The 24,838-nt window shown below is 53.2% G+C and overlaps 2 protein-coding genes across 15 annotated transcripts in view; both read left to right on the top strand.

The window, feature by feature from the left end:
- Positions 1-6,621, top strand: part of SEPTIN2 (septin 2) — a 37,957-nt gene extending 31,336 nt beyond the window's left edge. For all 7 annotated transcript variants that reach the window (XM_008252170.4, XM_089328796.1, XM_089328795.1 and 4 more), the window contains 3 exons: positions 348-405; positions 3,826-3,928; positions 4,543-6,621. In XM_008252170.4, the coding sequence (XP_008250392.1) occupies positions 348-405; positions 3,826-3,927 (160 nt within the window). In that variant the 3' untranslated portion in view covers position 3,928; positions 4,543-6,621. The remainder of the gene's footprint in view (positions 1-347; positions 406-3,825; positions 3,929-4,542) is intronic.
- Positions 6,622-7,467: 846 nt separating this feature from the next.
- Positions 7,468-24,838, top strand: part of FARP2 (FERM, ARH/RhoGEF and pleckstrin domain protein 2) — a 96,228-nt gene continuing 78,857 nt past the window's right edge. For 6 of the 8 annotated variants that reach the window (XM_070069925.2, XM_051829378.3, XM_089328783.1 and 3 more), the window contains exons 1-2: positions 7,468-7,568; positions 23,876-24,086. In XM_070069925.2, the coding sequence (XP_069926026.1) occupies positions 23,904-24,086 (183 nt within the window). In that variant the 5' untranslated portion in view covers positions 7,468-7,568; positions 23,876-23,903. Of the gene's footprint in view, positions 7,595-23,350; positions 23,485-23,875; positions 24,087-24,838 lie in introns of all 8 variants that reach the window. The other 2 variants (XM_089328784.1, XM_089328782.1) reach the window with 2 other exon arrangements.

Here is a 24,838-nt window from a genome sequence, read left to right as displayed (position 1 = left end):
CGTAGGGGTCTGCCCACGCTCAGACCTGCCTCCTCTCAGTGTAGCGTTTGCTACCTGTGTCCGTGGAGGGTCACTTACTTGTTCAGGTGACACCTCTGATTTTGGGGGAGTAGGTGAAGATGCTAGACAGAGTCTAGTAGAAGAAAAATCTCTTGAATTTTTTTTCTTTTTTCATTGTGTCCCTTTCATGTTCATCATGTTTTTAATTAGAAAAATGATAAACACACAAATGTATATAGATGTATTTCTCCGAATTCTGAAGTAGAATGTTCTTTGGGCATCTGTGGCCAGAAGCAATCAGCCACATCTGTCCCAGAGTTCTGACTGTCGTTTCTTGCACTTGTCAGGAAAGCGGAGAAGGAGGACATGAGTAAAGACCAGATCCTGCTGGAGAAGGAGGCGGAGGTGAGCAGAGCACTGGGAGCCAGCGTTGTTCTGGCCGAGCACAGTGTTCCCTCCTGAATGGTGTTTTATTTTATTTATTTATTTTTTATTTGACAGAGTTAGACAGTGAGAGAAAGAGACAGAGAGAAAGGTCTTCCTTCCATTGGTTCACCCCCGAAATGGCCGCTATGGCCAGTGCATAGCATCAATCCGAAGCCAGGAGCCAGGTACTTCCTCCTGGCCTCCCATGCGGGTGCAGGGCCCAAGCACTTGGCCCATACTCCACTGCACTCCTGGGCCACAGCAGAGAGCTATACTGGAAGAGGAGCAACCAGGACAGAATCCAGTGCCCCAACCCGGACTAGAACCCGGGGTGCTGGCACCGCATGCAGAGGATTTGCCTAGTGAGCCACGGTGCTGGCCCCTTCTGAATATTTTGAGGAGGAATATATTCCATAAAACCAATCTGTGTTGTTACTACATATACCCACTGTATATTCTCCATGTATCCATGCATGGCATGTATACACTACTCCGTGTATATTGTCTCCGTTAATCTCCAGTAGCAATTTAGTTAAAAATCTTGTAAACAATGCAGTAATATGTCTAATTTCTGTAAAATGTTCAAAAGCAATTTTCTATATGTAGACAATAACCAGTTGGAAAATATAACGAATCTACCATTTGAAACCATCAACAGAAATTTATGAAGAAATATTTAGGACTGATATGCGGAAGAAATTAGAAAATTCTACTGAAAACAGTTTTTTAAAGATAGACATTTTTTAAGTTGGGAGACAGAGCTCTTTGTCCACTGGCGTGCACCACACATGCCGACAGCTGCAGCGCCGGGCCAGGCCGAAGGCGGGAGCCAGGAGCTCAGGCCATGTTTGCACGTGGGAAGCAGCGGCTTGAAGGTCTTGCCCACCGGCGCTGCCTCCCAGGACGCACCTGAGCTGGAAGCTGGAACCAGAAGTTGAACCCAGGGCTCTTATGGGATGCACACATCTCAAGGGGTATTTTAGCTGCTGGGCTGGATGCCAACTCCCCTAAAACATTTTTTTTTTTAATTGTAATGCATAACTCTATAGCTAGGCTACAGCATCACAGTGCTCCAAATTAATCTCTACATTTAATACAATCAAAAAATCCCAGCAGAGTTATGTGTGTTTGCTGAAAAATAAGCTTAGGAAACATTTTTTCCTGTAAAATAAAATTGGATAGAAATGGCTTTTTTACTGGTTATGGAAAGATGAGAGAATGGTTTTCTCCTAGAGTGTCTGATACAAGCCTGATTGGTTTATCAAATGGGCAAACGGGCCGGGGTCTGCTGTTGTGCGGCAGGTGAAGCTGCTACCTGTGACTCTGGCATCGCATATGAGCACCGTCTTGTGTCCCAGCTGCTCCACTTCCCGTCTAGCTCCCTGCTGATGGCCTGAGAAAGATGCAAAAGACGGCTCAAGTGGCTGCGCACCTGCCAAAGAAGCTCTTGGCTCCTGGCTTCCCCCCAGCCCAGCCCAGCCCAGCCCAGCCCTGGCCATTTAGGGAGTGAACCAGCGATGGAAGTTCTCCTTCTCTGTCTCTCCTCTCTCCTTTCTCTCTCTCCCCCTCCCTCTCCCCCTCTCCCCCTCTCTCCCCCTCTCTCCCCCTCTCTCTCCCTCTCTCTCCCTCTCTCTCCCTCTCTCTCCCTCTCTCTCCCTCTCTCTCCCTCTCTCTCCCCCTCTCTCCCTCTCTCTCCCCTTCTCCTTCCCCTCCCTGTATCTGTAACTGTGCCTTTCAGTCAGTCTAGGAAGGGAGGGAGGATGGATCAGAAACACGGGCTGGCATTGTGGTGCTGTGGATTAAGCCACTCACTGCGACGCTGCCGTCTGCGTGTGTGCAGCCTCTGGTTGCTCTGTGTCCAGAAGTAAATATGTAAACAGTAATGGTGGCATTCAGAGCGGTGTCACTTGTAGAACGCAGACTGATCATTCACTAAACCTTTTAGAAGGAAGAGGCTTGCTTCTGCAGTTAGTTTAGTATGGATCAAATATATAAGTGATAAAAATGTAGCCGCAAAGTAATGTGAGAGAAATTTGGTGACTATTTTCTGATACTTGGCTGGAGGCCCTGCCTTTTTTTTTTTTTTTTTTTTTTTTTTTTTGACAGGCAGAGTGGACAGTGAGAGAGAGAGATGAGAGAGAAAGGTCTTCCTTTTTTCCGTTGGTTCACCCCACAGTGGCCGCTGTGGCCAGCGTGTTGCGGCCAGGGCACCATGCTGATCCGAAGCCAGGAGCCAGGTGCTTCCTCCTGGTCTTCCATGCAGGTGCAGGGCCCAAGCACCTGGGCCATCCTCCACTGTCTTCCCGGGCCACAGCAGAGAGCTGGACTGGAAAAGGAGCAACTGGGACAGAATCTGGCGCCCCGAATGGGACTAGAACCCGGGGTGCCGGCACCACAGGCGGAGGATTAGCCTAGTGAGCCACGGCGCTGGCCCAGAGGCCCTGCTTTTCTTCTTTCCTCCCCCTCCTAAGATTTATTTATTTGAAAGGCAGAGTGACAGGAGAGAGGGAAGGACAGGAAAGGGATTTTTTTTAAGACAGAGAAAAGGGTAGAGATAGATCTTCTATCCACTGATTCACTCTCCAAATGGCTGTAATGACCACGGCTGGGCCAGGCTGAAGCCAGGAGCCAGGACCTTCTTTCGGGGCTCCCATGTGGGTTCCGGGATGCCCAAACACTTGGGCCATCATCCACTGCCTTCCCAGATGAATTAACAGGGAGTTGGATTGGAAGTAGTGTAACTGGGACTCAAACTGGTGCCCATATGGGATGCAGGCATTGTAGGCAGCAGTCCAGTCTGTTAAATCACCACCTGGCCTGGCCCCAGGGAAGAGCTCTTAGACGCGTTCAGCAGCCCGGGCCAGGCCGGAGCCAGGAGCTCCATCCACTGCCCTTTGAGGCACATTAACAGGGAGCCAAGTAGGATGCCAGGCAGTTGGCATGCAAGCCAGCACTGCACTGTGGGACTCTGTCACAGGCAGAGGCTTCACCCACCGGCCCTGCCTGGAGGCCCTTCTGAGCACATACACACCGTGATGACAAAAACCAGCAGAGACAGAGATGGGTAAACACTGTCTCTGTCACTGGGAGCCCAGTGCCCTCACAAACCAAATCATTCCCATTTCCCAGTGGGTACCATGAGTTTCTCTTTTCTGCCTTTTTGATTAAGTACATTACTTTTTTCCTGTAATTACTGTTTCTGCTTATTGGTGACTTTTTTGAGTTGCATATTATTTACCTGGTTTTCTATGGAGTTTTTGGTGGTTTTATTATTTTAAAGAATTCTTTGTCAATTAAACTAGCTCTGTCATGCTTTGGTAAAGCAAGGAGGTATCTGTAAGTCACGGTGAGAGACGCAGAGTGCAAGCAGCAGTGACGGTGCCTTGTCTGTGTCCCCAGCTCCGCCGCATGCAGGAGATGATTGCCAGGATGCAGGCGCAGATGCAGCTGCAGATGCAGGGCGGGGACGGCGACAGCGCGGCGCTCGGCCACCACGTGTGAGGTGACGTGCCCATGTGATCCAGCCGAGGCTGGCCTCGTGCCACCAGCCTGGACCTCGGGCCCTGGCCTGACCCTTTATCCTCTCAGCCTGAGTGTAGCTTCTGGCCCTAAGCTAATGGCTTGCTTTCTGGAGCTGCCCTAAAGGAGGAGGGCTTGTTCCTGGGAAACACAGTCATTTCTTCACACTACTCCTGTCCAGTGAAGCTGTGTAGCATTATAAGGAAAAGTATATATTCAACTAATTTGTCATGGTTGGAAATTTTAGCTCTTTAAAGAGTAGAAAGCTGTTGAGACAGCATGTGCAGAATCAAAGCAGAGATGCCACAGAGGACAGTGGGAATGTTGGTTGGACAAGTCGCCTTGATGGAGACTTGGGAGACTGGGACAGCAGCAACCCGTGGCTAGAAGGCCGGTGTCCACCACCTGTGTCCTGTGGCTATTCAGGCACTGAGAGCCCAGAAATGACATTGAGATTCAGTTAACCTTGTGGCCATGGTAACCCAACTTTTTGCTTAATTTCTGCCCTTTGTTACGCAGAAAGATAATACTGTTTTTGATCAGATCAGCAAACGGCACAGGACTTGCAGTTAAATGTGTTTTGTTTTGTTCTTCCAGAAAACCCGTTGTTGGAGAAACAGAACATTCCGGATAAGCCCTGCAATGAGTGTCTTATGAGATCATGAGGAGGACACCTGTCCACGCACGGCTCTCAGTGCCTGTGCCTGAGAATTTAACTTTCTTAAATTTTTGATGCCTGGGTTTCTTTTGTATGAAGTATTTTTAACATTTGTATCTCATTGCTATGTTACACTTTATATTTTGTGAGGTGATCTCTGGTTTTCTTCTTTAATTAACCACTAATTAGAATTGACTTCTAAGAATTCAGCCAACATGCATAGTGAATATTGAATTTCTCTCCTTTGCTGGCCTGACTCGTCATTGACATGATGAGCCCTCTTGATTTGTGTCTGGATGTCCACGTGTTCCTGAGTGGCAGCGACAGGTGCCTGGTGAGAGAGAGATGCCTGGCCTGGACTGAGACGAGCCTCAGGGGTGCGTCCTCTCTGTGTGCGCGTCCTCTGTGTGCGCGCGCACAGCTTCCAAGCCCAGCTTTGCCGTTTGTTCACCTGCACACTGGTCTGTTAGAGCAGAGCAGAATTGTCTAATGCGATGGATGCTCATATCTAAGTAGTTTTTTAAAAATAAGCTTGTAGTGATGAATTTTAAAATCTCTGGATTCTGAGGGTGACTTCAACACAGTGTTGAACCCTGTGTATAGAGAAATCACCACCAGCCACTACTGGTTACCTGCGATTATAGAAAACCAAAGTAAAACTACAGGCTCTGGCCTTCATGTTGCAACTACAATCCCTAAGTACACAGAGTCACTAAACGGTTTTTACTCCATTAAATTAACAGATTTAAAGGAAAGGTAGCAGTTGACTTGTTACAGAAACCTGTTTTCTGTTTGATGCTGCACTTCTGTGCATTTGTGTCATGGCTGATGCCGAAGACCCAGCTTAGCACCCAGAGTTCTCTTCCTTTGGTTGGGGTCCCCTTGAACCCAGTCTTGTTCTGCCCCAAAGGGCTCAGCCCCGTGACACCCAAGTTTTACCTGCCTGGTATTCCTGATTGGGATTTTGCTCAGCTGGCTTTTTGAGTGGTTTTGTGATGAGAGAACCCAGTGCTGGCTGTGGTCTCATCTGTTCTTAGGCCTTGTCTTTTGCTGCTCGCTGTGATAAAACATCTCCACGTGTGGCCCACAACCCCTGCTGGAGTGCCTGAGATTGGCTCCAGGCTCCAGCTTCCTGCTAATGCAGATCCTTTGAAAAGACAAGAGTGATGGCTTAGGTAATGGGAGACCTGGACTGAGCGCCTTGCTTCTGGCTTTGACTGGAGCCCAGCCTTAGCAGGGCTTTTGAGGAGTAAGCTAGTGGTTTGGAGTTCCGTTTCTGTCTCAACATCTGAAATCTGTGGTGTAGGCTGTTCAGAGGCACCTGTGGTGCAGCCATACCCTGTCTGTTCTCAGGGCACTGTGGCCACACCCCTCACCTTTCTCGCCTTTTCCTCCTCTGTGAACTGTAGGACACACCAAGGGTTGCTCCCCACCCCCAATTTCTGCTAACAAGGACAAATTGGACCCAGAAAGTGACAGATGCAGGGAGATAGCTGTGGAGGGAGTGGATGCTGGTTTAGTGTTTTTATTTATGGAGACGGAGAGGCTTTACGATTCGGCTTTGAAAGTGACGGCCTGACTCTCCCCAGCTTTGCCCCTTCCTGCTGCATCACTGTGAGAGTCCGCAGCTGGATGTTGAGTCTGTGCGAGACATTTTTACAGAAAATGTGTTCCGTGACTTCTGAGTGCATCCATGGGGTTAACTCTGCAGGAGACAGCTCTAGGGGGAAAAAGGATTTGCAGGTATTGAGTGTCGAACCCTGTGTGTGTCCCTGAGTGTCACGTGAGTGCTTGTGGGACAGGCGGCCACAGGACGCAGGTGGGAGGGCTGCTCTGACCAGTGACCATGTCCCCTGTGCTCCCCAGACCTAAACATACACCTTTGCTACTAGATAATTGCTCTTTTACTACGAGAATTTCTACTTACAGAAATGTATTTTGAAAACACATACTTTACACGGCAATTTTGTATCCATTTAAACTAACCTTTGTATCAATAAAGCACTGTTGTTCAGATACAGGTGAGTAGTCTTCATTGGTCCCAGCCCTGACCGCGTCTGCAGGGTCAGCGGTGAGCAGGGTGCTGCTGCAGGAGGTCACACGAGACCCAGCCCCCGGCGGGGCGCGGGGCGCCTGCTTGGGGGTCAGCCGGTGTAGTGGGAAGCCATCCTGTTCTCGGTAGCAGCAGCTGGAAGGGACTGAAAAGGAAGGGCGAGTAATCTTCACAGCTTTACAGAAAGGAAGCCTAGAGATCTGCGTGCAAATCGGAGGCCTGTGCCCCAGGCCCTGTCTCCCTCTCGCTGTCCATCTCAGCCTTCTGACCCCTGCTGCCCAGGACCAGTGCCTGCGCTGACCACGCCCCCTCTTCCGATTGCTTCTGGATTGTCCGCTTGGCTGGCGGGATCGGCTCTGCACCCTCGGGAGAGAGTGGGATTGCCTGGGGAACCAGGGCTGGCTTCCCAGCCCGCAGGAGGGCCGCGGGCCCTGGGGCAGGTAGCCGGCCGCCGCGGCACGCCTCGCCAAATCCTTGCGTGGCCCCCAAGTCCCGGTAGCCCCAGGAGTACAGTGGGTGTTCACTGCGGCTGGCGGCCGGGGGTGGGGAGCCTGCAGGTGCACGTACCGCTGCCCCAGGAGCCGAGGCCCAGCCCAGGAGCGGCCGCCCCGCCCCTCGGCGAGCTGAGGCCCCGCCCCGCGCCCCGAGGCTCTGCGCGGATTTGCATTCCATTTCGCCCAGCTCCCTCTCCATGTGCCCTCCAATCAGACTTCACTGCCGCACGTCCGGGCCGCGGGCCGGGGAGGCCCCACCCGGAGCCCTGCGGGCCAATCGGCGGCGCGTCCGCGGGGCGGGGGCGGGTCCTGGGCGGGGCGAGAGGCGCGGGGGCGGGGAGTGGGCCGTCGGGAGCTGGCGGCGCCGGCGCTGGACGTGGAGGTCGCGGTCGGCCGCGGGGAAGGCCGGGCGCTGCTGGTGAGGGCGCCGTGCGCGGAGGCGAGGTCTGCGGGCCGGGGGCGGGCGGCGGGCGGCGGGCGGCGGGCCGGGGCCAGAGTGAACCCCACGGGGCGGGCGGCGGAGGCCGAGGCCCGAGGCCTGAGGCCTTGGCGGGGCTGGCGCTGAGGCCGCGGTCAGCAGAGCGGGTCCACGCCCGTGCTGTGAAGGGAGCGGCGGGAAGGCGGCGGGAGCTTCTGGGCGCGACCCGCGCGAGGAGCCCAGGCGTGTCCCGCGTGGAGGCCGGGGGAGGGCGAGAACTTGGAACGCGCCAGACCCGCAGCGCAAGTGGAGGCCACGCACTTTGCCGGTCGCAGCCTTTCTTCAAGTCGAGTTTTTGAAAAGATTCATTTGTTTGTTTGAAAGTCTACGGAGAGAGGCTTCCACCCGCTGGGGGAGGCCGAAGCCTGGAACCAGGAGCTGCTTCCGGGTCTCCTGGCGGGTGCGGGGCCCAGGGGTTGGCGCTGACCCCGGCCCCCAGCAGGGAGCTGGATGGGGAGTGGGCAGCGGGACTGGAACCTGAGCGTTAGGTGTTAGTGTTCCCACCACACCTGAACGTGGGCGGCGTGTCCGCGCGGCTTCCCGCGGCCTCGCATGTCCTGATGGCGGCTGTGAGCAGCACAGGCAGGCGTCACGCGGGGAAACCAGTTCCACTTGCAGCGTGAGGAGGGTGGAAGTGTTTAACCCAGGCCTAAATCTGGCTTTTCCGACTCGGCTTTTTTGGACTTCACTGTGGAAATTTCTGCGGTGGGAGGGAGGAAAGGCAGAAGTCCAGTTCTCTTGTTCACTCCCCAAAAGCCCACATTGGCCAGAGCCAGGACGTCCAGGTCTCCCAGGTGGGTGCCGGGCACCCAGCCTCTCCTGCTGCCTCGGGCCGGGCCTGTGGGAAGCTGGACCCCAGGCAGTCTGGTGCGGTATGTGGGATCCTAACCACTGGGCCGAATGCCCACTTTCCCCCCCCCACGCTGTGGAAATGCCTGGTGGCGAGGGGAAGGGCTGAGTGTTGGGCCTGGGTGGCAGCTGCATAGCCGTCCACACCAGTGCTTTCCGCCTGACCGTTGAGAGAGGGCCCTGTAGGGACGCATGGAGGGGCTTGGCAGGCGGACGGGAGTGTGCTGTAGCTTCCCGTCACCGCTGGTTTTTTCAGTTTGTGAGTTCCTGGACTCCAGAAAGCACTTGGAAAGCAAAAGAGTGTGGCCTAGAGTGTTGGACAGACGTGGCCAGGCTGCACAGCTCTGGGCAGGGAAGGCTGGCTGCCCTGTGGAACCACTGGTTTCTCCTCGCACTGCCCACGCTGTAGCTGGCTCCACCTGGGACTCCCAGATGCTGAGTGTGCAGTTCCTGAACCGCGGGCCTTTGCTGGCCCACTGTCCTCAGGGCCACCAGTCTCAGCAGATGCCCAGGTTCCCTATCTGTAAAATGGGTGAGAAACAACAGTCAATAGTAGTTAGTGGGGCCTGTGACGCCGGCATCCCTGTGGGCCCCGGTTTGAGTCCCAGCTGCTCCACTTCCAGCACAGCTCCCTGTTGAAGTGCCTGAGAAAGCAGCAGAAGACGGCCCAAGTGCTTGGTCCCCACCACCTATGTGGGAGACCCAGGTGAAGCTCCCGGCTTCGACCTGGCGGGAGCCTGTCCGTCACAGCCATTTGGCAAGTAAAGCAGTGATGGAAGGTCTCTCTTCTTCGTTCTCTCTCTCTCTCTCTCTCTCTCTCTCTCTCTCTCTCTAACTCTGCCTTTCAAATAAATAAACCTTGGGGGGGGGGGGCGATTAACAAGATCCCTGGCGCAAGAAGGGCTTAGTCGTCCCCATACCTCTTCTGTGTTAAGAAAACAGCAGATTTTTCTTTGTTTCAAATTGTTACTATTAAAATGTTTGTTTATATGAGAGACACAGTTATCTTCAATCTGCTGGTTCCTGCCCCGCATGCCCACAACAACCCAGACTGAGCAAGGGCAAAGCCGAGAGCCCAGAACTGAACCTGAGTCCCCCGCGGGAGGCATCAGCAGGGAGCTGAGCCAGAAGAGGAGGGGTCAAACCCCAGGCAACCCTGCCAGACCCCTGCCCTGGGGGTAGATTTTGTTACTGCTGGGAACCCTGGCATTTTGTGGGGGTTTTCTTCGCCTACTTTCTTATCAGCTCCCAGCCCCAGGTTCACCCAGTGCTATGTGTGTGCAGGCAAAGCCCCACATGGAGGTGGATGCCGGGGGCTGGAGCTAGGCTCTGAGAGGGCTTGCTGAGTCCTTTGTGAGGTGTTGACTGTCAACACCAGTGTTTTGTCTTAGCAATGAAGCTCTGAAAACCTGGGGTCCCAGGTAACTTGGCGTGATAAAGCCCAGGGTTCGGTGATTTCCAGGTGGTGATTCTGTGGCTTGGTCTGATCTTCCTGAAGATCAGCTCACTGTCTGGGATAAGGATTTTGGTTTTTGGAATCCCACTTGTACAGACAGATACTCTCTGATAAGGAACCTGTGTCCCTAGGTGGAGGACTCCACAGCTGGGACACGTGTTTCGATGGCCCGGATCCTGTCCTTCCCTCCATGCAGAATTTGGGCCATTTGGATCCATGAAAATGGGCTTTAAAATTTGCCGCCATGCAACCCTGGGGCCCGCATTTTGGTATGGTGGGTTAGGCCACCACCAGCATCCCTTATGAGTCCCAGTTCAAGTCCTGGCTGCTGCCTGGAATGCACGTGGGAAATCAGCAGAGGGTGGCCAAGTGCTCGGGCCCACAGCGCCCACGGCAGAGACCTGCATGGGGCTCCTGGCTCCGGCCTGTCCCAGCCCTTGCCTTTGCGGGAGTGAACCAGTAGATGGAAGATCTTTGTCTCTCCCTTTATCTCTAACTCTGCCTTTCAAATAAGTAAAAATTCCTCAACCAGAAAGATAGATGGTATGGTAAAAGAACATGAGGACATGGACAGCACGGGGGGACGTTAGTGATATGTGGTTTTATTTTGTTAAAGATTTTGTTTGAAAGGCCAGGGTGACAGAGATATTGATCTTCCGTCCTCTGGTTCACTCCCCAAATGTCCCGAAGCCAGGAGTCTGGATCTCCATCCGTGTCTCCCACATGGGTGCAGGGGTCCAAGCACTTGGGCCGTCACTGCTGCTTCCCAGGCCACAGCAGGGAGCTGGATTCTACTCAGACCAGCAAGCCCGCAGGAAAGGCATGAGCTCCAGGCAGCACACGCAGCAGCTTACCCAGTGCCACCACAACACTCACCCAAAATGGTTGTTTTGTTTTGTTTGTTTTTTAGAGTCATGGCATTGTTTTCCCCTAAACTGATGTTTTAATTTATAGCTACTTTAAAGATTTTATTTATTTGAAAGGCAGAGCAACAGAAAAAAATAGAGAAACATATGTTGGATCTGCTGGTTCACTCCCCAGCGGCCACAGCAGCCAGGACTGGGCCAGACGGAAGCCAGGAGCCAGGCACTCCATCTTGGTCTCCCATGCGGGTGGCAGAGGCCCAAGTAGTGGAGCTTCCTCCGCTGCTCTCCCAGGAACATCAGCAAGAAGCTGGATTGGAAGCAGGGTAGCCAGTACCTGATCCAGCACTCTAGCATGGGATGCCATGTCTCAGGCACCATTTAACCCCTGCACCACGATGCTGCCCATTGTAAAGTTTAAGACCGAAAAGGCCCTACCGTGCTGCGGGATGCAGCGACCTATCTTGCTTCATCCTGTCTCAGCCTTCCCTAGACAGTCTTCCCAATTGATTCTCAAAATTTTGGTCGTGTCATCCCAGCTAAATCTGCTGGCCGCTAGTTCCTTGTAGCTGAGTCCCAGGCTGCTTCTCCTGTTTGGCTCAGTGCCTCCGTCCCAGCCACACTCAGCCTTTCCCGCTCCCTAGCTGCTCCCCTGTGCACATGCTGTGCGTCTCCTCTCCTTGTCTCTGCTCCCCTGCAAGGCCCCACTGCAGCGTCCTGCCTGGGAGCTGCTCTGGGAGAGGGCTGGTGGTACCTCCCCCTTTCTTTTTCTTTTTTAAGGTTTTATTTGAGAGGTAGAGTTGAAAGAGAGACAAAGATCTTCCATCTGCTGGTTTCACTCCCCAAATGGCCAGTAACTTGCTGGAGCTGAGCTCATCCGAAGCCAGGAGCTTCTTCTGAGTCTTCCACACGGGTGCAGGGGCCCAAGGACTTGGATCATCTTCCACTACTTCCCCAGGCTATAGCAGAGAGCTGGATCAGAAGTGGAGCAGCTGGGACTCGAACCAGCACCCTTAATGGGATGCCAGTGCTGCAGGCAGAGGCTTAGCCCACCATGCCACAGCGCCGGCCCCAAGTGTCTTCCTCCCATTTTCTGCTCTCTGTGCTGCAGTGAGCAGATGGCACTGGCCACATCCTCATTTGTCTCTTGCTCGGGATTAGCTTCCTCCTGCACACCCTGTGGACTGGGGGCTGGCGTGGGGCTGCTTGTGGAGAGGCGTGGCCCGAGCAAGTCCTGAGCTCTCAGGAGCTCTAGAACGGGAGCAGCACCACCTGTGCAGCTCCTTAGGAGGGTTCAAGGGGACAGCATCAGCAAGCGCCTGGCAGGGGCCTCCTGGCGGTCGTGCTGTGGCACTGCTTGGTCGCTGTTGCACTGGGGCTGTCTCGGGGCCTCGACTCAGATGTTGTCTTTGTAGAAAAGATTCCTGTGCGAGGCAGAGTGACAGAGAGATCTTCCAACTGCTGGTTCACTGCCCAGATGCCTGCAACAGCCAGGGTTGGGGCCAAAGCCAAGACTCAGGACCTGCATCCTGGTCTCCGCAGGAGTGGCAGGGACTTCCTCCAAGGGGCATGAGCAGGAAGCTGGGTCAGAAGCAGATCCCAGGCGCTCTGATGGGTATGTGGGTGTTCCAGGTGGTGTCTTCACCTGCCAGGCCACCCGCCTGCTTCCATCGTGAACCCTGGAATATTTCTTGCATACAAGGATTTCAACATTTTGCACCAAAGTGAACACACTGTTTAATTCCATTTTCCATGGACTTTCTGATATCCCTCCATGCTGTCTTCCTTATCTTTGCCCACTGTCTTGGGAGAGACTTTTGTGTCTCTCAGACGCCTGGTTCTCTGAGCCCTTGGACTTCTTGGCACAGAGTGGGTGCCTTGTCCAGGACAGGGTGGCCTCCAAGCCTCACGGGACCTGCAGCAAGGCAGCTTGTTTTTGGAGGATGGACTGGTGGAGAGTGACTGTTTATCAGCAGTGAAGGGAAAAATAAGTTACCCATGGAGCAAGCTGACCAGTGTTAGAAATACAAATAAGTCAAGAAAAATATCATTCATTTACTACCTAATGAATCTCTGTGATACTCTTTATTTATTTATTGCCTTTTCTCATGACTGAAGGAACAGGAATTTAGCTGTTCCTCTAGCGCAGTTAAACTTTTTTTTAAAAAAATATTTATTTATTTGAAAGAGTTACACAGAGAGAGGAGAGGCAGAGAGAGAAGTCTTCTGTTCGATGGTTCACGCCCCAGATGGCTGCAACGGCTGGAGCTGCGCCGACCCGAAGCCAGGAGCCAGGAGCTTCTTCCAGGTCTCCCACACGGGTGCAGGGGCCCAAGCACTTGGGTCATCTTCCTCTGCTTTCATGACATGATACATGAAACGTGTGCTTCACATGGAGATGTGGTGTGTCACAGAAAAGCAGGAGGTCTGATAAGTCCACTAGGGAAAGAAAACACACCTAAGACACACTTGCGTGTTGCCGCAGCATGATTGATTTTTCTGTCTGGCGCAGACTTCTTTTTTAAAAGAAGAAGGAAAATATTTATTTATTTGAAAGGCAGCATTACAGAGAGGAAGAGAGAGCGAGAGCTTCCCTCTGCTGGTTCATTCCCTAGACAGCAGGTGGGGCCAGGCCAAAGCCAAAAGCCTGGAACTCCATCCGGGTCCCCCATGTGGGTGGCAGGGGGCCATCACTTGGGCCCTCTTCTGCCGCCTCCCCCAGGCCATCAGCAGGGAGCTGGATCAGTGATGTGGACTGCAGTTTCCCCACAGGGCCCAGCACCGGCCCCTGGCAGGGAGTTGTGTTTTGCCAGCCTGGAGCTGACTGTCCCACTTACAGCTTCCTGCACCTGGTGATCAGTCTCCTGCCAGTGAGCACTTGACTCCCAGACCACAAGCCCTTCTTGCTCTGGCCCTGCGCGGCCGGTGGTGTCATCCACGTGTCTCCAGCTCTGTGTGCCCATGGGTGGAGAGCTGCAGCAGTCTTGATGAGTCACAGTTGGAGGTTCCAAGTAGGGGTGTTTACTTGGCCTGTGTCTCGGACCTCAGAAGGAACCGGTGCAGGCCCAGGGCCCAGAAACCTGAGCCAGACTAGCTTTGGGGGCAGTGCCCAGCCCTTTTGCTTAGTGCCAGATGACCCAGCAGGGATTTGGGATTGAGGGTGTATAGTGTGTCTTCCATTGTTTCATAGGAGTGTGTTTGGAAAGGAGGGAGTCATTCTAAAGATTGTTTAAATTACTGGACTTTATTAATCTTGTGATTGCCTCAGTCATCGTCAGCACAATGAATGCTGGCTATAACTCATAAAGTAAGACGAACATTGGGAAACCAGTCCCAATATCTGAACAAGAAATCAATTCCAGGCCAGCGCCGCGGCTCACTAGGCTAATCCTCCACCTGCGGCGCTGGCACACCAGGTTCTAGTCCCGTTCGGGGCACCGAATTCTGTCCCGGTTGCTCCTCTTCCAGTCCAGCTCTCTGCTGTGGCCCAGGAGGGCAGTGGAGGATGGCCCAGGTCCTTGGGCCCTGCACCCGCATGAGAGACCAGGAGAAGCACCTGGCTCTTGGCTTCAGACCAGCGCTGTGCGGCAGCCGCAGTGCCACTGGGGAGTGAACCAACAGAAAAGGAAGAACTTTCTCTCTGTCTCTCTCTCACTATCCACTCTGCCTGTCAGAAAAAAAAGAAAGAAAGAAAGAAAACAATTCCAGAGAGCATCTAGAATTGTTAGTTTTTATTTTAACTGAACTGTTTTTGGAAAAAGGGCAAACACATGCTCAGCAGAGGGGAGACAGAGGGGCTGAGGCTTTTCCTGCTGCGGGCTGTGGTTTCCTGTGGGAGGGGAGCAGCATCTCCTGCACTAGGGACCACCCCCCCCCCCAGCTGCGAGCTGTTTCAAGGGCTCCTTGAATCTTTGTGTGCATAAGAAGTTGTCGAAAATCCTGAACATTTACAAAAATAGAAGTGGTATCTCAAAGCCCACGTGTCCAACCTTAGCATTGAACCCAAGGGAAGTCTTATTTGGAGTTTTTGTTTTAGTTTTTTTAGCTTTACACCCTCTACTGATTCCAGTTCACTGGTTGTTTTAAAGTGAATCCCAGACATGATTCTGTTTTACCCATGACCACCACAGGGCCAGTGCTGTGGCACAGCAGGTAAAACCACTGGCTGCAATGCCAGCATCCCACATAGGCGCCAGTTTGAATCCCAGCTGATCTAGCTGTCTGCAAATGCACCTGGGAAAGCCTCGGAAAATGGTCCAAGGACTCTGGCCTCTGCCACCCACATGAAGCTCCTGGCTCCTGTCTTCAGCCTGGCCCTTCCTGTATGTTGTAGCCACTTCAGGAGTGAACCAGCACATGGGAACTCCCTCCCTCCCTCCCTCTCTCCCTCTCTCCCTCCCTCCCTCCCTCTCTCCCTCCCTCCCTCCCTCTCTCCCTCCCTCCCTCCCTCCCTCCCTCCCTCTCTCTCTCCCTCTCTCCCTCTCTCCCTCTCTCCCTCTCTCCCTCTCTCCCTCTCTCCCTCTCTCCCTCTCTTGACAGATAGAGTTAGACAGTGAGAGGGAGAGAGAGAGACAGAGAAAGGTCTTCCTTCCGTTGCTTCAACCCCCAAATGGCTGCTACGGCCCGCGCACTGCAGCCAATCCGAAGCCAGGAGCCAGGTGCTTCCTCCTGGTCTCCCCTGCGGGTGCAGGGCCCAAGCACTTGGGCCATCCTCCATTGCCTTCCCTGGCCACAGCAGAGAGCTGGACTGGAAGAGGAGCAACTGGGACAGAATCCGGTGCCCCGGCCAGGACTAGAACCCAGGGTGCCGGCGCCGCAGGCGGAGGATTAGCCAAGTGAGACGCGGCGCCGGCCAATAAATACATTTTTAATAAAATGAATGCATGATGACTCTTAGTTGTGTCTCATGGGATCTTCCGGTGCTTACGCAGAGTTCCCCTGCACCTAGGAAACACGTTCATGCGCTGCCTGCCCCATGAGGACAGGGTTCTGGGCCCACACAGCCCTCGGCGGGTGGTGTCTTCTCCCTGTCTCTGTCATTGCTGAGGAACAAGGTCTTGAGCCTGCAGGCTGTGCCCCGCGCTGGGGCTCTGGGCCCCTGCTCTGCAGGACCCGGCTCCTGGGTGCTGATGTCATCAGAAGTGTTCTTTGAGGCGTGGCTGCTCGTCTGGGACTCGGGGCCATTTGTTCTAAACCGGGCTTTAGCGCTCACTTTCCTGAAAGACTAATTTTGCTTCCCAGCTCTGTGAAGATATGTATGAAGTTCCCAGGTCAAACGTAAACATGAAGTGCAGGTTCCAGTACTGTCTTCTCTGCCCCTCCCCTCACGCATGGCCAGGGACGAAGCTGTTCTCTGTGGTTTTGGTCTCTCCTTTGGTTGTTCCATTTTTAGGAAAACAGACAAATGCACACATGCCTTTGCACACGCGTTCGCACGGTGTGGCTGGCTGCCTTTGCGCCCAGGCTGAGACCTTGCGCTTCTGTCTGTGAAGACTCTGATGTGAGTTGGCTGTCTTCGTGGCCCTCCTCCAGAAAAGCACCGAGAATTAGTTTTCTGGACTCACTTTAGCACTTACAACTTTTGTTAATTATTTTAGCAAGCTTTTTTTTTTTTTTTTTTTTTTTTTTTTTTTTTTTTTACAAAAAAGGGGGTTTATTTATTTATTTGAGAGGCAGAATTACAGACAGAGGGAGATACAGAGAGAAAGGTCTTCCAACTGCTGGTTCACTCCCCCAGATGGCCGCGATGGCCAGAGCTGAACCGATCCAAAGCCAGGAGTTTCTTCTGGGTCTCCCACACGGTTACAGGAGCCCAAGCACTTGGGTCATCCTCCACTGCTTTCCCAGGCCATAGCAGAGAGCTGGATCAGAAGAGTAGCAGCCGGGACACAAACCAGCGCCCATATGGGATGCAGGTTGCAGGCAAAGGCTTAACCTACTATGCCCCAGCGCCAGCCCCAAAACTTTTATTTTTCAGCGAATAGAAGTTTGATGTGAATTCAGAATCCCTGGCAGCAGAACCTAGATACTGACATTCCCTGTGCAGGCAACACTGGGGAGCAAGGGTGGAGTTGTGCGGCTTGTGAGTGCTAATGTGTGCCCCTGCTACCCAGTCCCACAGCCTCCGCCCTGCCTTTCAGATGGGCAGGTGTCGTTGCATTGCTGCAGTGTGAAGGCTGTGACAGCAGGTGTTTAGGAGGGTCATTTAACTTTTGCTAGCACTGAAATTGAGTTGGCATCGAGAATACATCTCCGTGGCTGGCACTGTGGCATCGCGGGTAAAGCCGCCGCCTGCATGCCCGGCATCCCATATGGGCACTGGTTCAAGTCCCAGCTACTCTACTTCCAATCCAGTCTCTGATATGGCCTGGGAAAACGGTAGAGGATGACCCAAGTCCTTGGGCCTCTGCACCTGAGTGGGAGACCCAGAGGAAGCTCCTGGCTTCAGATCAATTCAGCTCTAACTGTTGCAGCCATCTGGGGAGTGAACCAGCGTATGGAAGACATCTCTCTCTCTCTCTCTCCCCCTCCCCCTCTTTCTCCCCCTCCCCCTCCCCCTCCCCCTCCTTCTCCCTCTCTGTAACTCTGCCTTTCAAATAAATAAATAAATAAATCTTAAAAAAAAAAAAAAAAAAAAGAATACACCTCAGTTCGGTGTGTTTTCACCCTGAGCAGCCTCTTAACAGAATCCTGGCTTCTTAGGTCTGAGAAAGAGAGGATGAGCAGGGAGCGGGGAAGTGGCTGAGGTTATTGGTAGCACAGCTGGATTGGAGTCCAGATTTCCACCCTCCCAGGCTGCTCCCTTGTTCCCCCTGGGTCTGCCGGTGGACCCTGAGCTGCCCTTCCTGGTGTCGGAGGGGAAGGTTCCCGCGTCCCGCACAGCCTCTTCCCTGGCGCAGAGCGCGAGGCTGGCTTCTCACTGGCAGTGCCCAGGAGGGCGGCTGAGGCCCTGCTACCCAGCCAGCTGTTTCTCATTAGCTTGCAGAGCGCGGGGGCACTGGCCTTGGCTTCCTGCTGCTGCTCAGACCTGGTTGCTGGTTGTGCTCACAAAGGGAAAGCCGCTGAAGAGGATCCATCTCCTGCTGCGCTGGGAAAAGGCGCAGCCGTTGGGGTGGGGAGCGCGTGCGGGCTGCTCTTGAAGGTCCTGGCATTCGCAGCACACGCAGGGTGCAGGCGTGACGCAGGTGGGGGAAAGGACACGCAGCACACCTGCTTCCTGTGCTTGGTCGGCATGAAAATTGGTTTTTGGATTTTCCTAAAAGAGGAAACCAAAAGCATTTCATGAATTTTTATGGACTGCTCACTGCCTACCTTCCAGTGCAGGGGACAAGTCTTGGTGACCAGTCAGGCCCACGTCCAGGCTCTGTCAGTTCTGAGCTACATGTTCCTTGGCAGGCCTTCTTGGTTAGTTTAATTTTAGTTTTTATAGCAGCTTGAGGTTCACAGTGCCCATGTGCCCTTGCCCACTGTCCACTCCCCACACCAAGGGTCTGGTAGTTACTACCCGCGCTGATGTGGCGCTGCCTCCCAAGGCATTGGCAGACTTGAATTTTCAACTCACTATGGAAGTGACACGTCACATCTTTTGTTCTGAATGAGAATATAGCCAGGGGAGCCGTGTCTGTGACAGACAGTACAAGTGCCAGTAGTATCCTGGGCCAGAAGTGTCCTGGGGAGTGCAGACTGGGAAGACATGTGAACTTGCATCCTGTGTCGTCCTGAGTCCTCACTCAGGTGCTCGGCCAGCCCAGGGCCCTCAGCATGAGCGCGTGTTCTTGCCTCTTCAGTGTTTACTTACAGACAAAAGAAAGGTAGTTCCTGTGAGGTCATAATTTACGTCAAGCAGCACATACATTTTTCTTTCCTTTTCTCTGCTGTCTGGCTGGAGGCAGCAGTCGCTGGGGCACAGGATGCTGGGTGAGCGGCCTCTGAACGGACAGCAGGTGTCTGGTTGTGCCGCTGCTTCTGAAGTAGTCGAGGACTTGAAGGCCAGGGCTGACCCACGTGAGTGATGCTGGCACGTCTGTCCGTTCTTGTTAGCATCCTTGCTTTCTAAGCCTTCTGCAAGTCTGAAACTTAGGTCTGAGCCTCGCTCTTGGTCTCAGAGCGAGCAGTTATCAGTGATATTACCACTCTGTGGAGCAGACAGGTTCCCCTTGGGCACATCAGGGTCCGTTTCTCCTGAACTGAGTGTGTCTTTTCGGATCAGCCTCGTGAAAGGGCGTCTTGCAGCCATCTGTTGGCTTCAGCCACATTGAGGTGGCGCTATGAGCCCTGTGAGGACGAGGCTGTGAGTTTGCTGCTCTGAGGGGTGCAGACCTGCAGTCTCCCCGAGCCACACACGCCGCGAGAGGGCCTTGGTGTCCTTGAGCCAAGAGAAGGGTCTGTCCTTTGTATTATGTTCTCAGGTTTCAAGGGACGTGAAGTGAAAAGTATATTCTTATTTTCTTTCTTTCTTTTTTTTTTTTTTTAAGATTTATTTATTTGACAGAGTTACAGACAGTGAGAGACAGAAAGGTCTTCCTTCTGTTGGTTCACTCCCCAAATGGCCGCTATGGCCGGAGCTATGCTGATCTGAAACCAGGAACCAGGTGCTTCCTCCTAGTGTCCCATGTGGGTGCAGGGGTCCAAGCACTTGGGCCATCCTCCATTGCCTTCCCAGGCCACAGCAGAGAGCTAGACTGGAAGAGGAGCAACCAGGACTAGAACCAGTGCCCACATGGAATGCTGGCTGCACAGGTGGAAGATTAACCTAGTGCGCCACAGCGCCAGCCCCAAAAAGTATATTCTTCATTATGTTTCCATTATAAAACAAAGATGTGATTCCAGTGTAGAGCTGAGTGGACTATAACCTGCACTCTGTACCCAGCCGGGTTCCAGGGGTAGAACCATGCTGGCGCTCTTGGCCCTGGGAAACCCCTGCCAGCAGGACCGCTATCACGGCATTTCCAGGCAAGACCTCCTTGCATGGATGGAACTTGTCTTCACTCTTGCTCCTTACTTGTGCACTGATGACTCAATAAACTTAAGTTTGTGACTTGACGTGAAAAAGCCCACGTTTATGGTTCTCAAAATCTCATGGAGGCCGGCACCGTGGCTCACTAGGCTAATCCTCCGCCTTGCGGCGCCGGCACACTGGGTTCTAGTCCCGGTTGGGGCACCGGATTCTGTCCCGGTTGCCCCTCTTCCACGCCAGCTCTCTGCTGTGGCCCGGGAGTGCAGTGGAGGATGGCCCAAGTGCTTGGGCCCTGCACCCCATGGGAGACCAGGAGAAGCACCTGGCTCCTGCCATCGGATCAGCGCAGTGCGCCGGCTGCAGCACGCCAGCCGCGGCAGCCATTGGATTGTGAACCAACGGCAAAAGGAAGACCTTTCTCTCTCTCTCTCTCTCTCACTGTCCACTCTGCCTGTCAAAAAAATTTTTTTAAAAAATTAAAAAATTTAAAAAAAAGGTTCATATGTATAAAAAAAAATCTCACGGAGGCACCAGTGTCATGGGGCAGTGGGTTAATCCATCACCTGCAATACCACGTCCCACACTGAAATACCAGTCTGAGTCCTGGCTGCTCAGTGTGTCCTCACTGTGTTGTGCACAGTGCACTGCGTGATGGGACGTGATCTAGTGTGTGGTCACTGTGGTGTGGACAGTGCATTGTGTGATGGGATGTGATCTAGTGTGTGGTCACTGTGTTGTGCACAGTGCGCTGTGATGGGACATGATCTAGTGTGTGGTCACTGTGGTGTGGACAGTGCGCTGTGTGATGGGACGTGATCTAGTGTGTGGTCACTGTGGTGTGCACAGTGCACTGTGATGGGATGTGATCTAGTGTGTGGTCACTGTGGTGTGGACAGTGCATTGTGTGATGGGATGTGATCTAGTGTGTGGTCACTGTGCTGTGGACAGTGCACTGCGTGATGGGACGTGATCTAGTGTGTGGTCACTGTGGTGTGCACAGTGCATTGTGTGATGGGATGTGATCTAGTGTGTGGTCACTGTGGTGTGGACAGTGCGCTGTGTGATGGGACATGATCTAGTGTGTGGTCACTGTGGTGTGGACAGTGCATTGTGTGATGGGACGTGATCTAGTGTGTGGTCACTGTGGTGTGCACAGTGCATTGTGTGATGGGATGTGATCTAGTGTGTGGTCACTGTGGTGTGGACAGTGCGCTGCGTGATGGGACGTGATCTAGTGTGTGGTCACTGTGTTGTGCACAGTGCATTGTGTGATGGGACATGATCCAGTGTGTGGTCACTGTGGTGTGTCCAGTGCACTGTGTGATGGGACATGATCTAGTGTGTGGTCACTGTGGTGTGGACAATGTACAGTGATGGGACTGTTCATATTCTTTTTTTTTTTTTTTTAAGATTTATTTATTTATTTGAAAGAGTTACAGAGAGGCAGAGGCAGAGAGAGAGGGAGGTCTTCCACCCGCTGGTTCACTCCCCAGATGGCCACAATGGCCAGAGCTGTGCCTATCTGAAGCCAGGAGCCAAGAACTTCTTCCCACATGGGTGCAGAGGCCCAAGGACTTGGGCCATCTTCCACTGCATTCCTAGGCCATAGCAGAGAGCTAGATTGGAAATGGACATCCCCAGGTCTTGAATCGGTGCCCATGTGGGATGCCAGCACTGAAGGCGGTGACCTTCCCCACTACATCACAGCTCTGGTCCCTGTTCATATTCTTTCACGCCAAAATATTATAAATGAAGAGCAGAAATTTACTGTCCCAGTTGAGCTCCAGCCTTGGGAAGCTTGCAGCCTAGAGAGGAGGTTCTGAGGTGATAGGTTTGAGAGGGGTTTTGAGGTGGTAGGTGTGAGAGGGGTGCTGAGGTGATGGCTGTGAGAGGGGTGCTGAGGTGATGGGTGTGAGAGGGGTGCTGAGGTGACAGGGTGTGTGAGCTGTGCTGAGGTCACAGGTGTGTGAGCTATGCTGAGGTGATGGGTGTGAGAGGGATGTGAGGTGATGGGTGTGAGAGGGGTGCTGAGGTGATGGGTATGAGGGGTGCTGAGGTAATGGTTTGAGAGGGGTGCTGAGGTGATGGGTGTGAGGGGTGCTGAGGTGATGGTTGTGAGAGGGGTGCTGAGGTGATGGGTATGAGGGGTGCTGAGGTAATGGTTTGAGAGGGGTGCTGAGGTGATGTCTGTGAGAGGGGTGTGAGGTGATGGGTGTGAGGGGTGCTGAGGTGATGTCTGTGAGAAGGGTGCTGAGGTGATGGGTGTGAGCTGTGCTGAGGTGATGGGTGTGAGGGGTGCTGAGGTGATGTCTGTGAGAGGGGTGTGAGGTGATGGGTGTGAGGGGTGCTGAGGTGATGTCTGTGAGAAGGGTGCTGAGGTGATGGGTGTGAGCTGTGCTGAGGTGATGGGTGTGAGGGGTGCTGAGGTGATGTCTGTGAGAGGGGTGTGAGGTGATGGGTGTGAGCTGTGCTGAGGTGATGGTTGTGAGAGGGGTGCTGAGGTGATGTCTGTGAGAGGGGTGTGAGGTGATGGCTGTGAGAGGAGTGGCCTGCTCATTGGTGCTGGTGCCAACCCTGGTTAGATTTGAGAGGAGACAGGTGCCTCCATACCCGCTACAGGGCACATGTTATCCTTCTGGTGTTTAGTGGTCTTGTTTGCTAGGTTGGGTTTGTGGGAAAGATTGTGTTCACCGGGTAGGCTCACATGTGCTGCAGGAATTACTTACCAGTGAGTCCTGAGAAGCTTTTTGGATTTAATTTAAAAGAAAATTTCTTGATTTGGTTTGTCTGGATAACAAAATAATCATAACACAGAAGAAAAGACCAGAGACTCAGGGAGGTCAGCATGTAAGTAAGAGAGGGTACTTCTTAGAGTGCTTACCACAAATTAATGGAAGATATTTTAAATTTTTATATTTTATTCATTTGAGGGTAGAAAGAGACAGAAGGAGACTTACTATCCACTGGTTCACTCCTCAGATGCCCACAATAGCCAGGGCTGGGCCAGGGCAAAGCCAGGAGCCAGAACTCAATCTGGGTCTCCGACGTGGGTGGCAGGGACCCAACTACATGAGCCATTCCTGGCGCCTCCCAGAGGGTGCGTTAGCAGGGCTTGGAATCGCGTGCAGAGCGGGGACTGCAGCGGGACGCAGTGGGCATCCTAGCCACTGCACTGAACACTTGCCCCTGGGAGACTTTCTGAAGGTGATAAAGCAAAACCCGTAATAATGTACTCAGTTCTGCGTTCTTTGTTGATTGAATATCTAGCATTTTTAGCCCATTTCACCACTGTTAAATGTGTTTCTGGAGTTTATTTTCAAACATAAGGAAAATTGCCAGCAGGTAACAATATAATTAAAAAGCAACAGGTATGAACAGATCCTAGCTGGTACTTAACCTGCTTGTGCTCTGTTAGCAACAACCACTTGGCACAGCAAGGATTGGGAGGTGCCGGAAGCCATGTGGCCCTGGCACAGCCTCAAGGTTGTCACCTGCTAAGTGGACTGTGGGAGTTAATAACAGGTTGTTGAGAGGAGGAGGTGGTCTTCGCACCCTCACCCAGGCAGTCATCTCAGTTCCCTACCTGAATCACCTGCAGACCCCTGCTGGCACCCACTCCACCCTGGGAAAACCACAGGAAGTGCAGAGCCAGCAAGGCGAGCCTGGCTGCTTCCACCCAATCTGGCAGACTCCTCCCACTGAGTCACCTTCTACACCGCACAGTCAGCACAGGTGAGAGGGAGGGGCACAGCTGCCTCAGCCCCTGCTGTGCCTGCCGCACTCCACGTGGTGCTGTGAGCAGAGGGAGACAGGAGTCGGGCAGGCACACAGCCTGGGCCCTTGCCTCTGCTAGGTGGAGGTGATGATGTCACTGTTTACTGAGGTCTTGTTGGTGGGGGTCGCTTGTGTTCATGTGTGTACCTGGCCTGCGGGGCAGCAGGAGATGCTGTTGCCCTTACTGATGCTTGTCATTTCATACTCCACCTGAGATTTTAACTATTTTGATGTAACTTAAGACTCAACAGGAATTAAACAAAAGTAGTTCAGGGGGATCCCTGGTTATTTTTTAACACTGCCTTAGCACCTACCTGTAGCAGTTCCTTGGTGTGTTCTTTCATTTCAGAGTGTTCTTTGCTCTCGGCTGGTGGAGAATGGGTGAGATAGAGGGGACATACAGAGTCCTGCAGGCAGCAGGGACACGCCTGGGCACCCAGACCCCCTTGGGAGTTAGCACCCTTGAGCCTGGACAGAGGCTCCCACCCAGGATGCAGGAGAAGCACCTGCACGTCAGAGTGAAGCTGCTGGACAGCACCGTGGAGGTGTTTGACATTGAGGTGAGCAGCGCGGTGTGTGGTGTGCGGGCGTGGCTGCCCAGGCCGGGCGGAGGGGCTGCGTGTTTGCTGCTGGCCACGGGAGGTCCCCGGAGACAGCTGGTCAGAGCTGCTTCCCGTAGTCTGGAAAGTGCCAGTCTCTGCCTTTCCTTGGGAATGCTGATCTCATTGCCGCTTGGCACCCCTCCTCCTAACAGGGTGGCCAAGAGCACCACGGGGTGCCGCCATGGGGGACGCCGTTGTCCACTGTGGTCAGCTCTGGTCGGCCAAGTAGAGCAGGGCATTGTTGCACTGGGGTCAGCAGTGAGAACTTCCTTATGTTGAAAATTCCCTGGTCGTAAATGACACTGATAATGTTGTCAGAAATAATTGTATGTAGGGGTGGCTGTTAGGCTCAGCAGTGAAGACGCTGATTGGGATGCAGTCCCGGCACCGCTTCAAGTGCAGCGTCCTGCTGAGGCTCGCCACTGGAGGCTGCAGTGGTGGCTCAAGTTCTTGGGTCTCTGCCATCCACATGAGAGGTCCAGATGGAGCTCCTGGCTCCTGGCTTCAGCCTGGCCCAGCCCTGGATGTTGTGGGTATTTAGGGAGTAAACAGGAATAAACTGGAAGATAGAAGCTCGCTCACTCGCTCTCTCTGCCTTTCAAATAAAATGAAAACAATTTTTTAAAAAAGATTTATTTATTTCAAGTCAGAGTCCAGACAGAGAGAGGGAGACAGAGAGGTCTTCCATCTCCTGGTTCACTCTCCAAATG

The sequence above is a fragment of the Oryctolagus cuniculus genome, chromosome 3 (genome assembly GCF_051225735.1).
Source record: "Oryctolagus cuniculus isolate XC-2025 breed Fujian yellow rabbit chromosome 3, ASM5122573v1, whole genome shotgun sequence".
Taxonomy (NCBI): domain Eukaryota; kingdom Metazoa; phylum Chordata; class Mammalia; order Lagomorpha; family Leporidae; genus Oryctolagus; species Oryctolagus cuniculus.
This window is presented reverse-complemented; position numbering and strand designations above follow the sequence as displayed.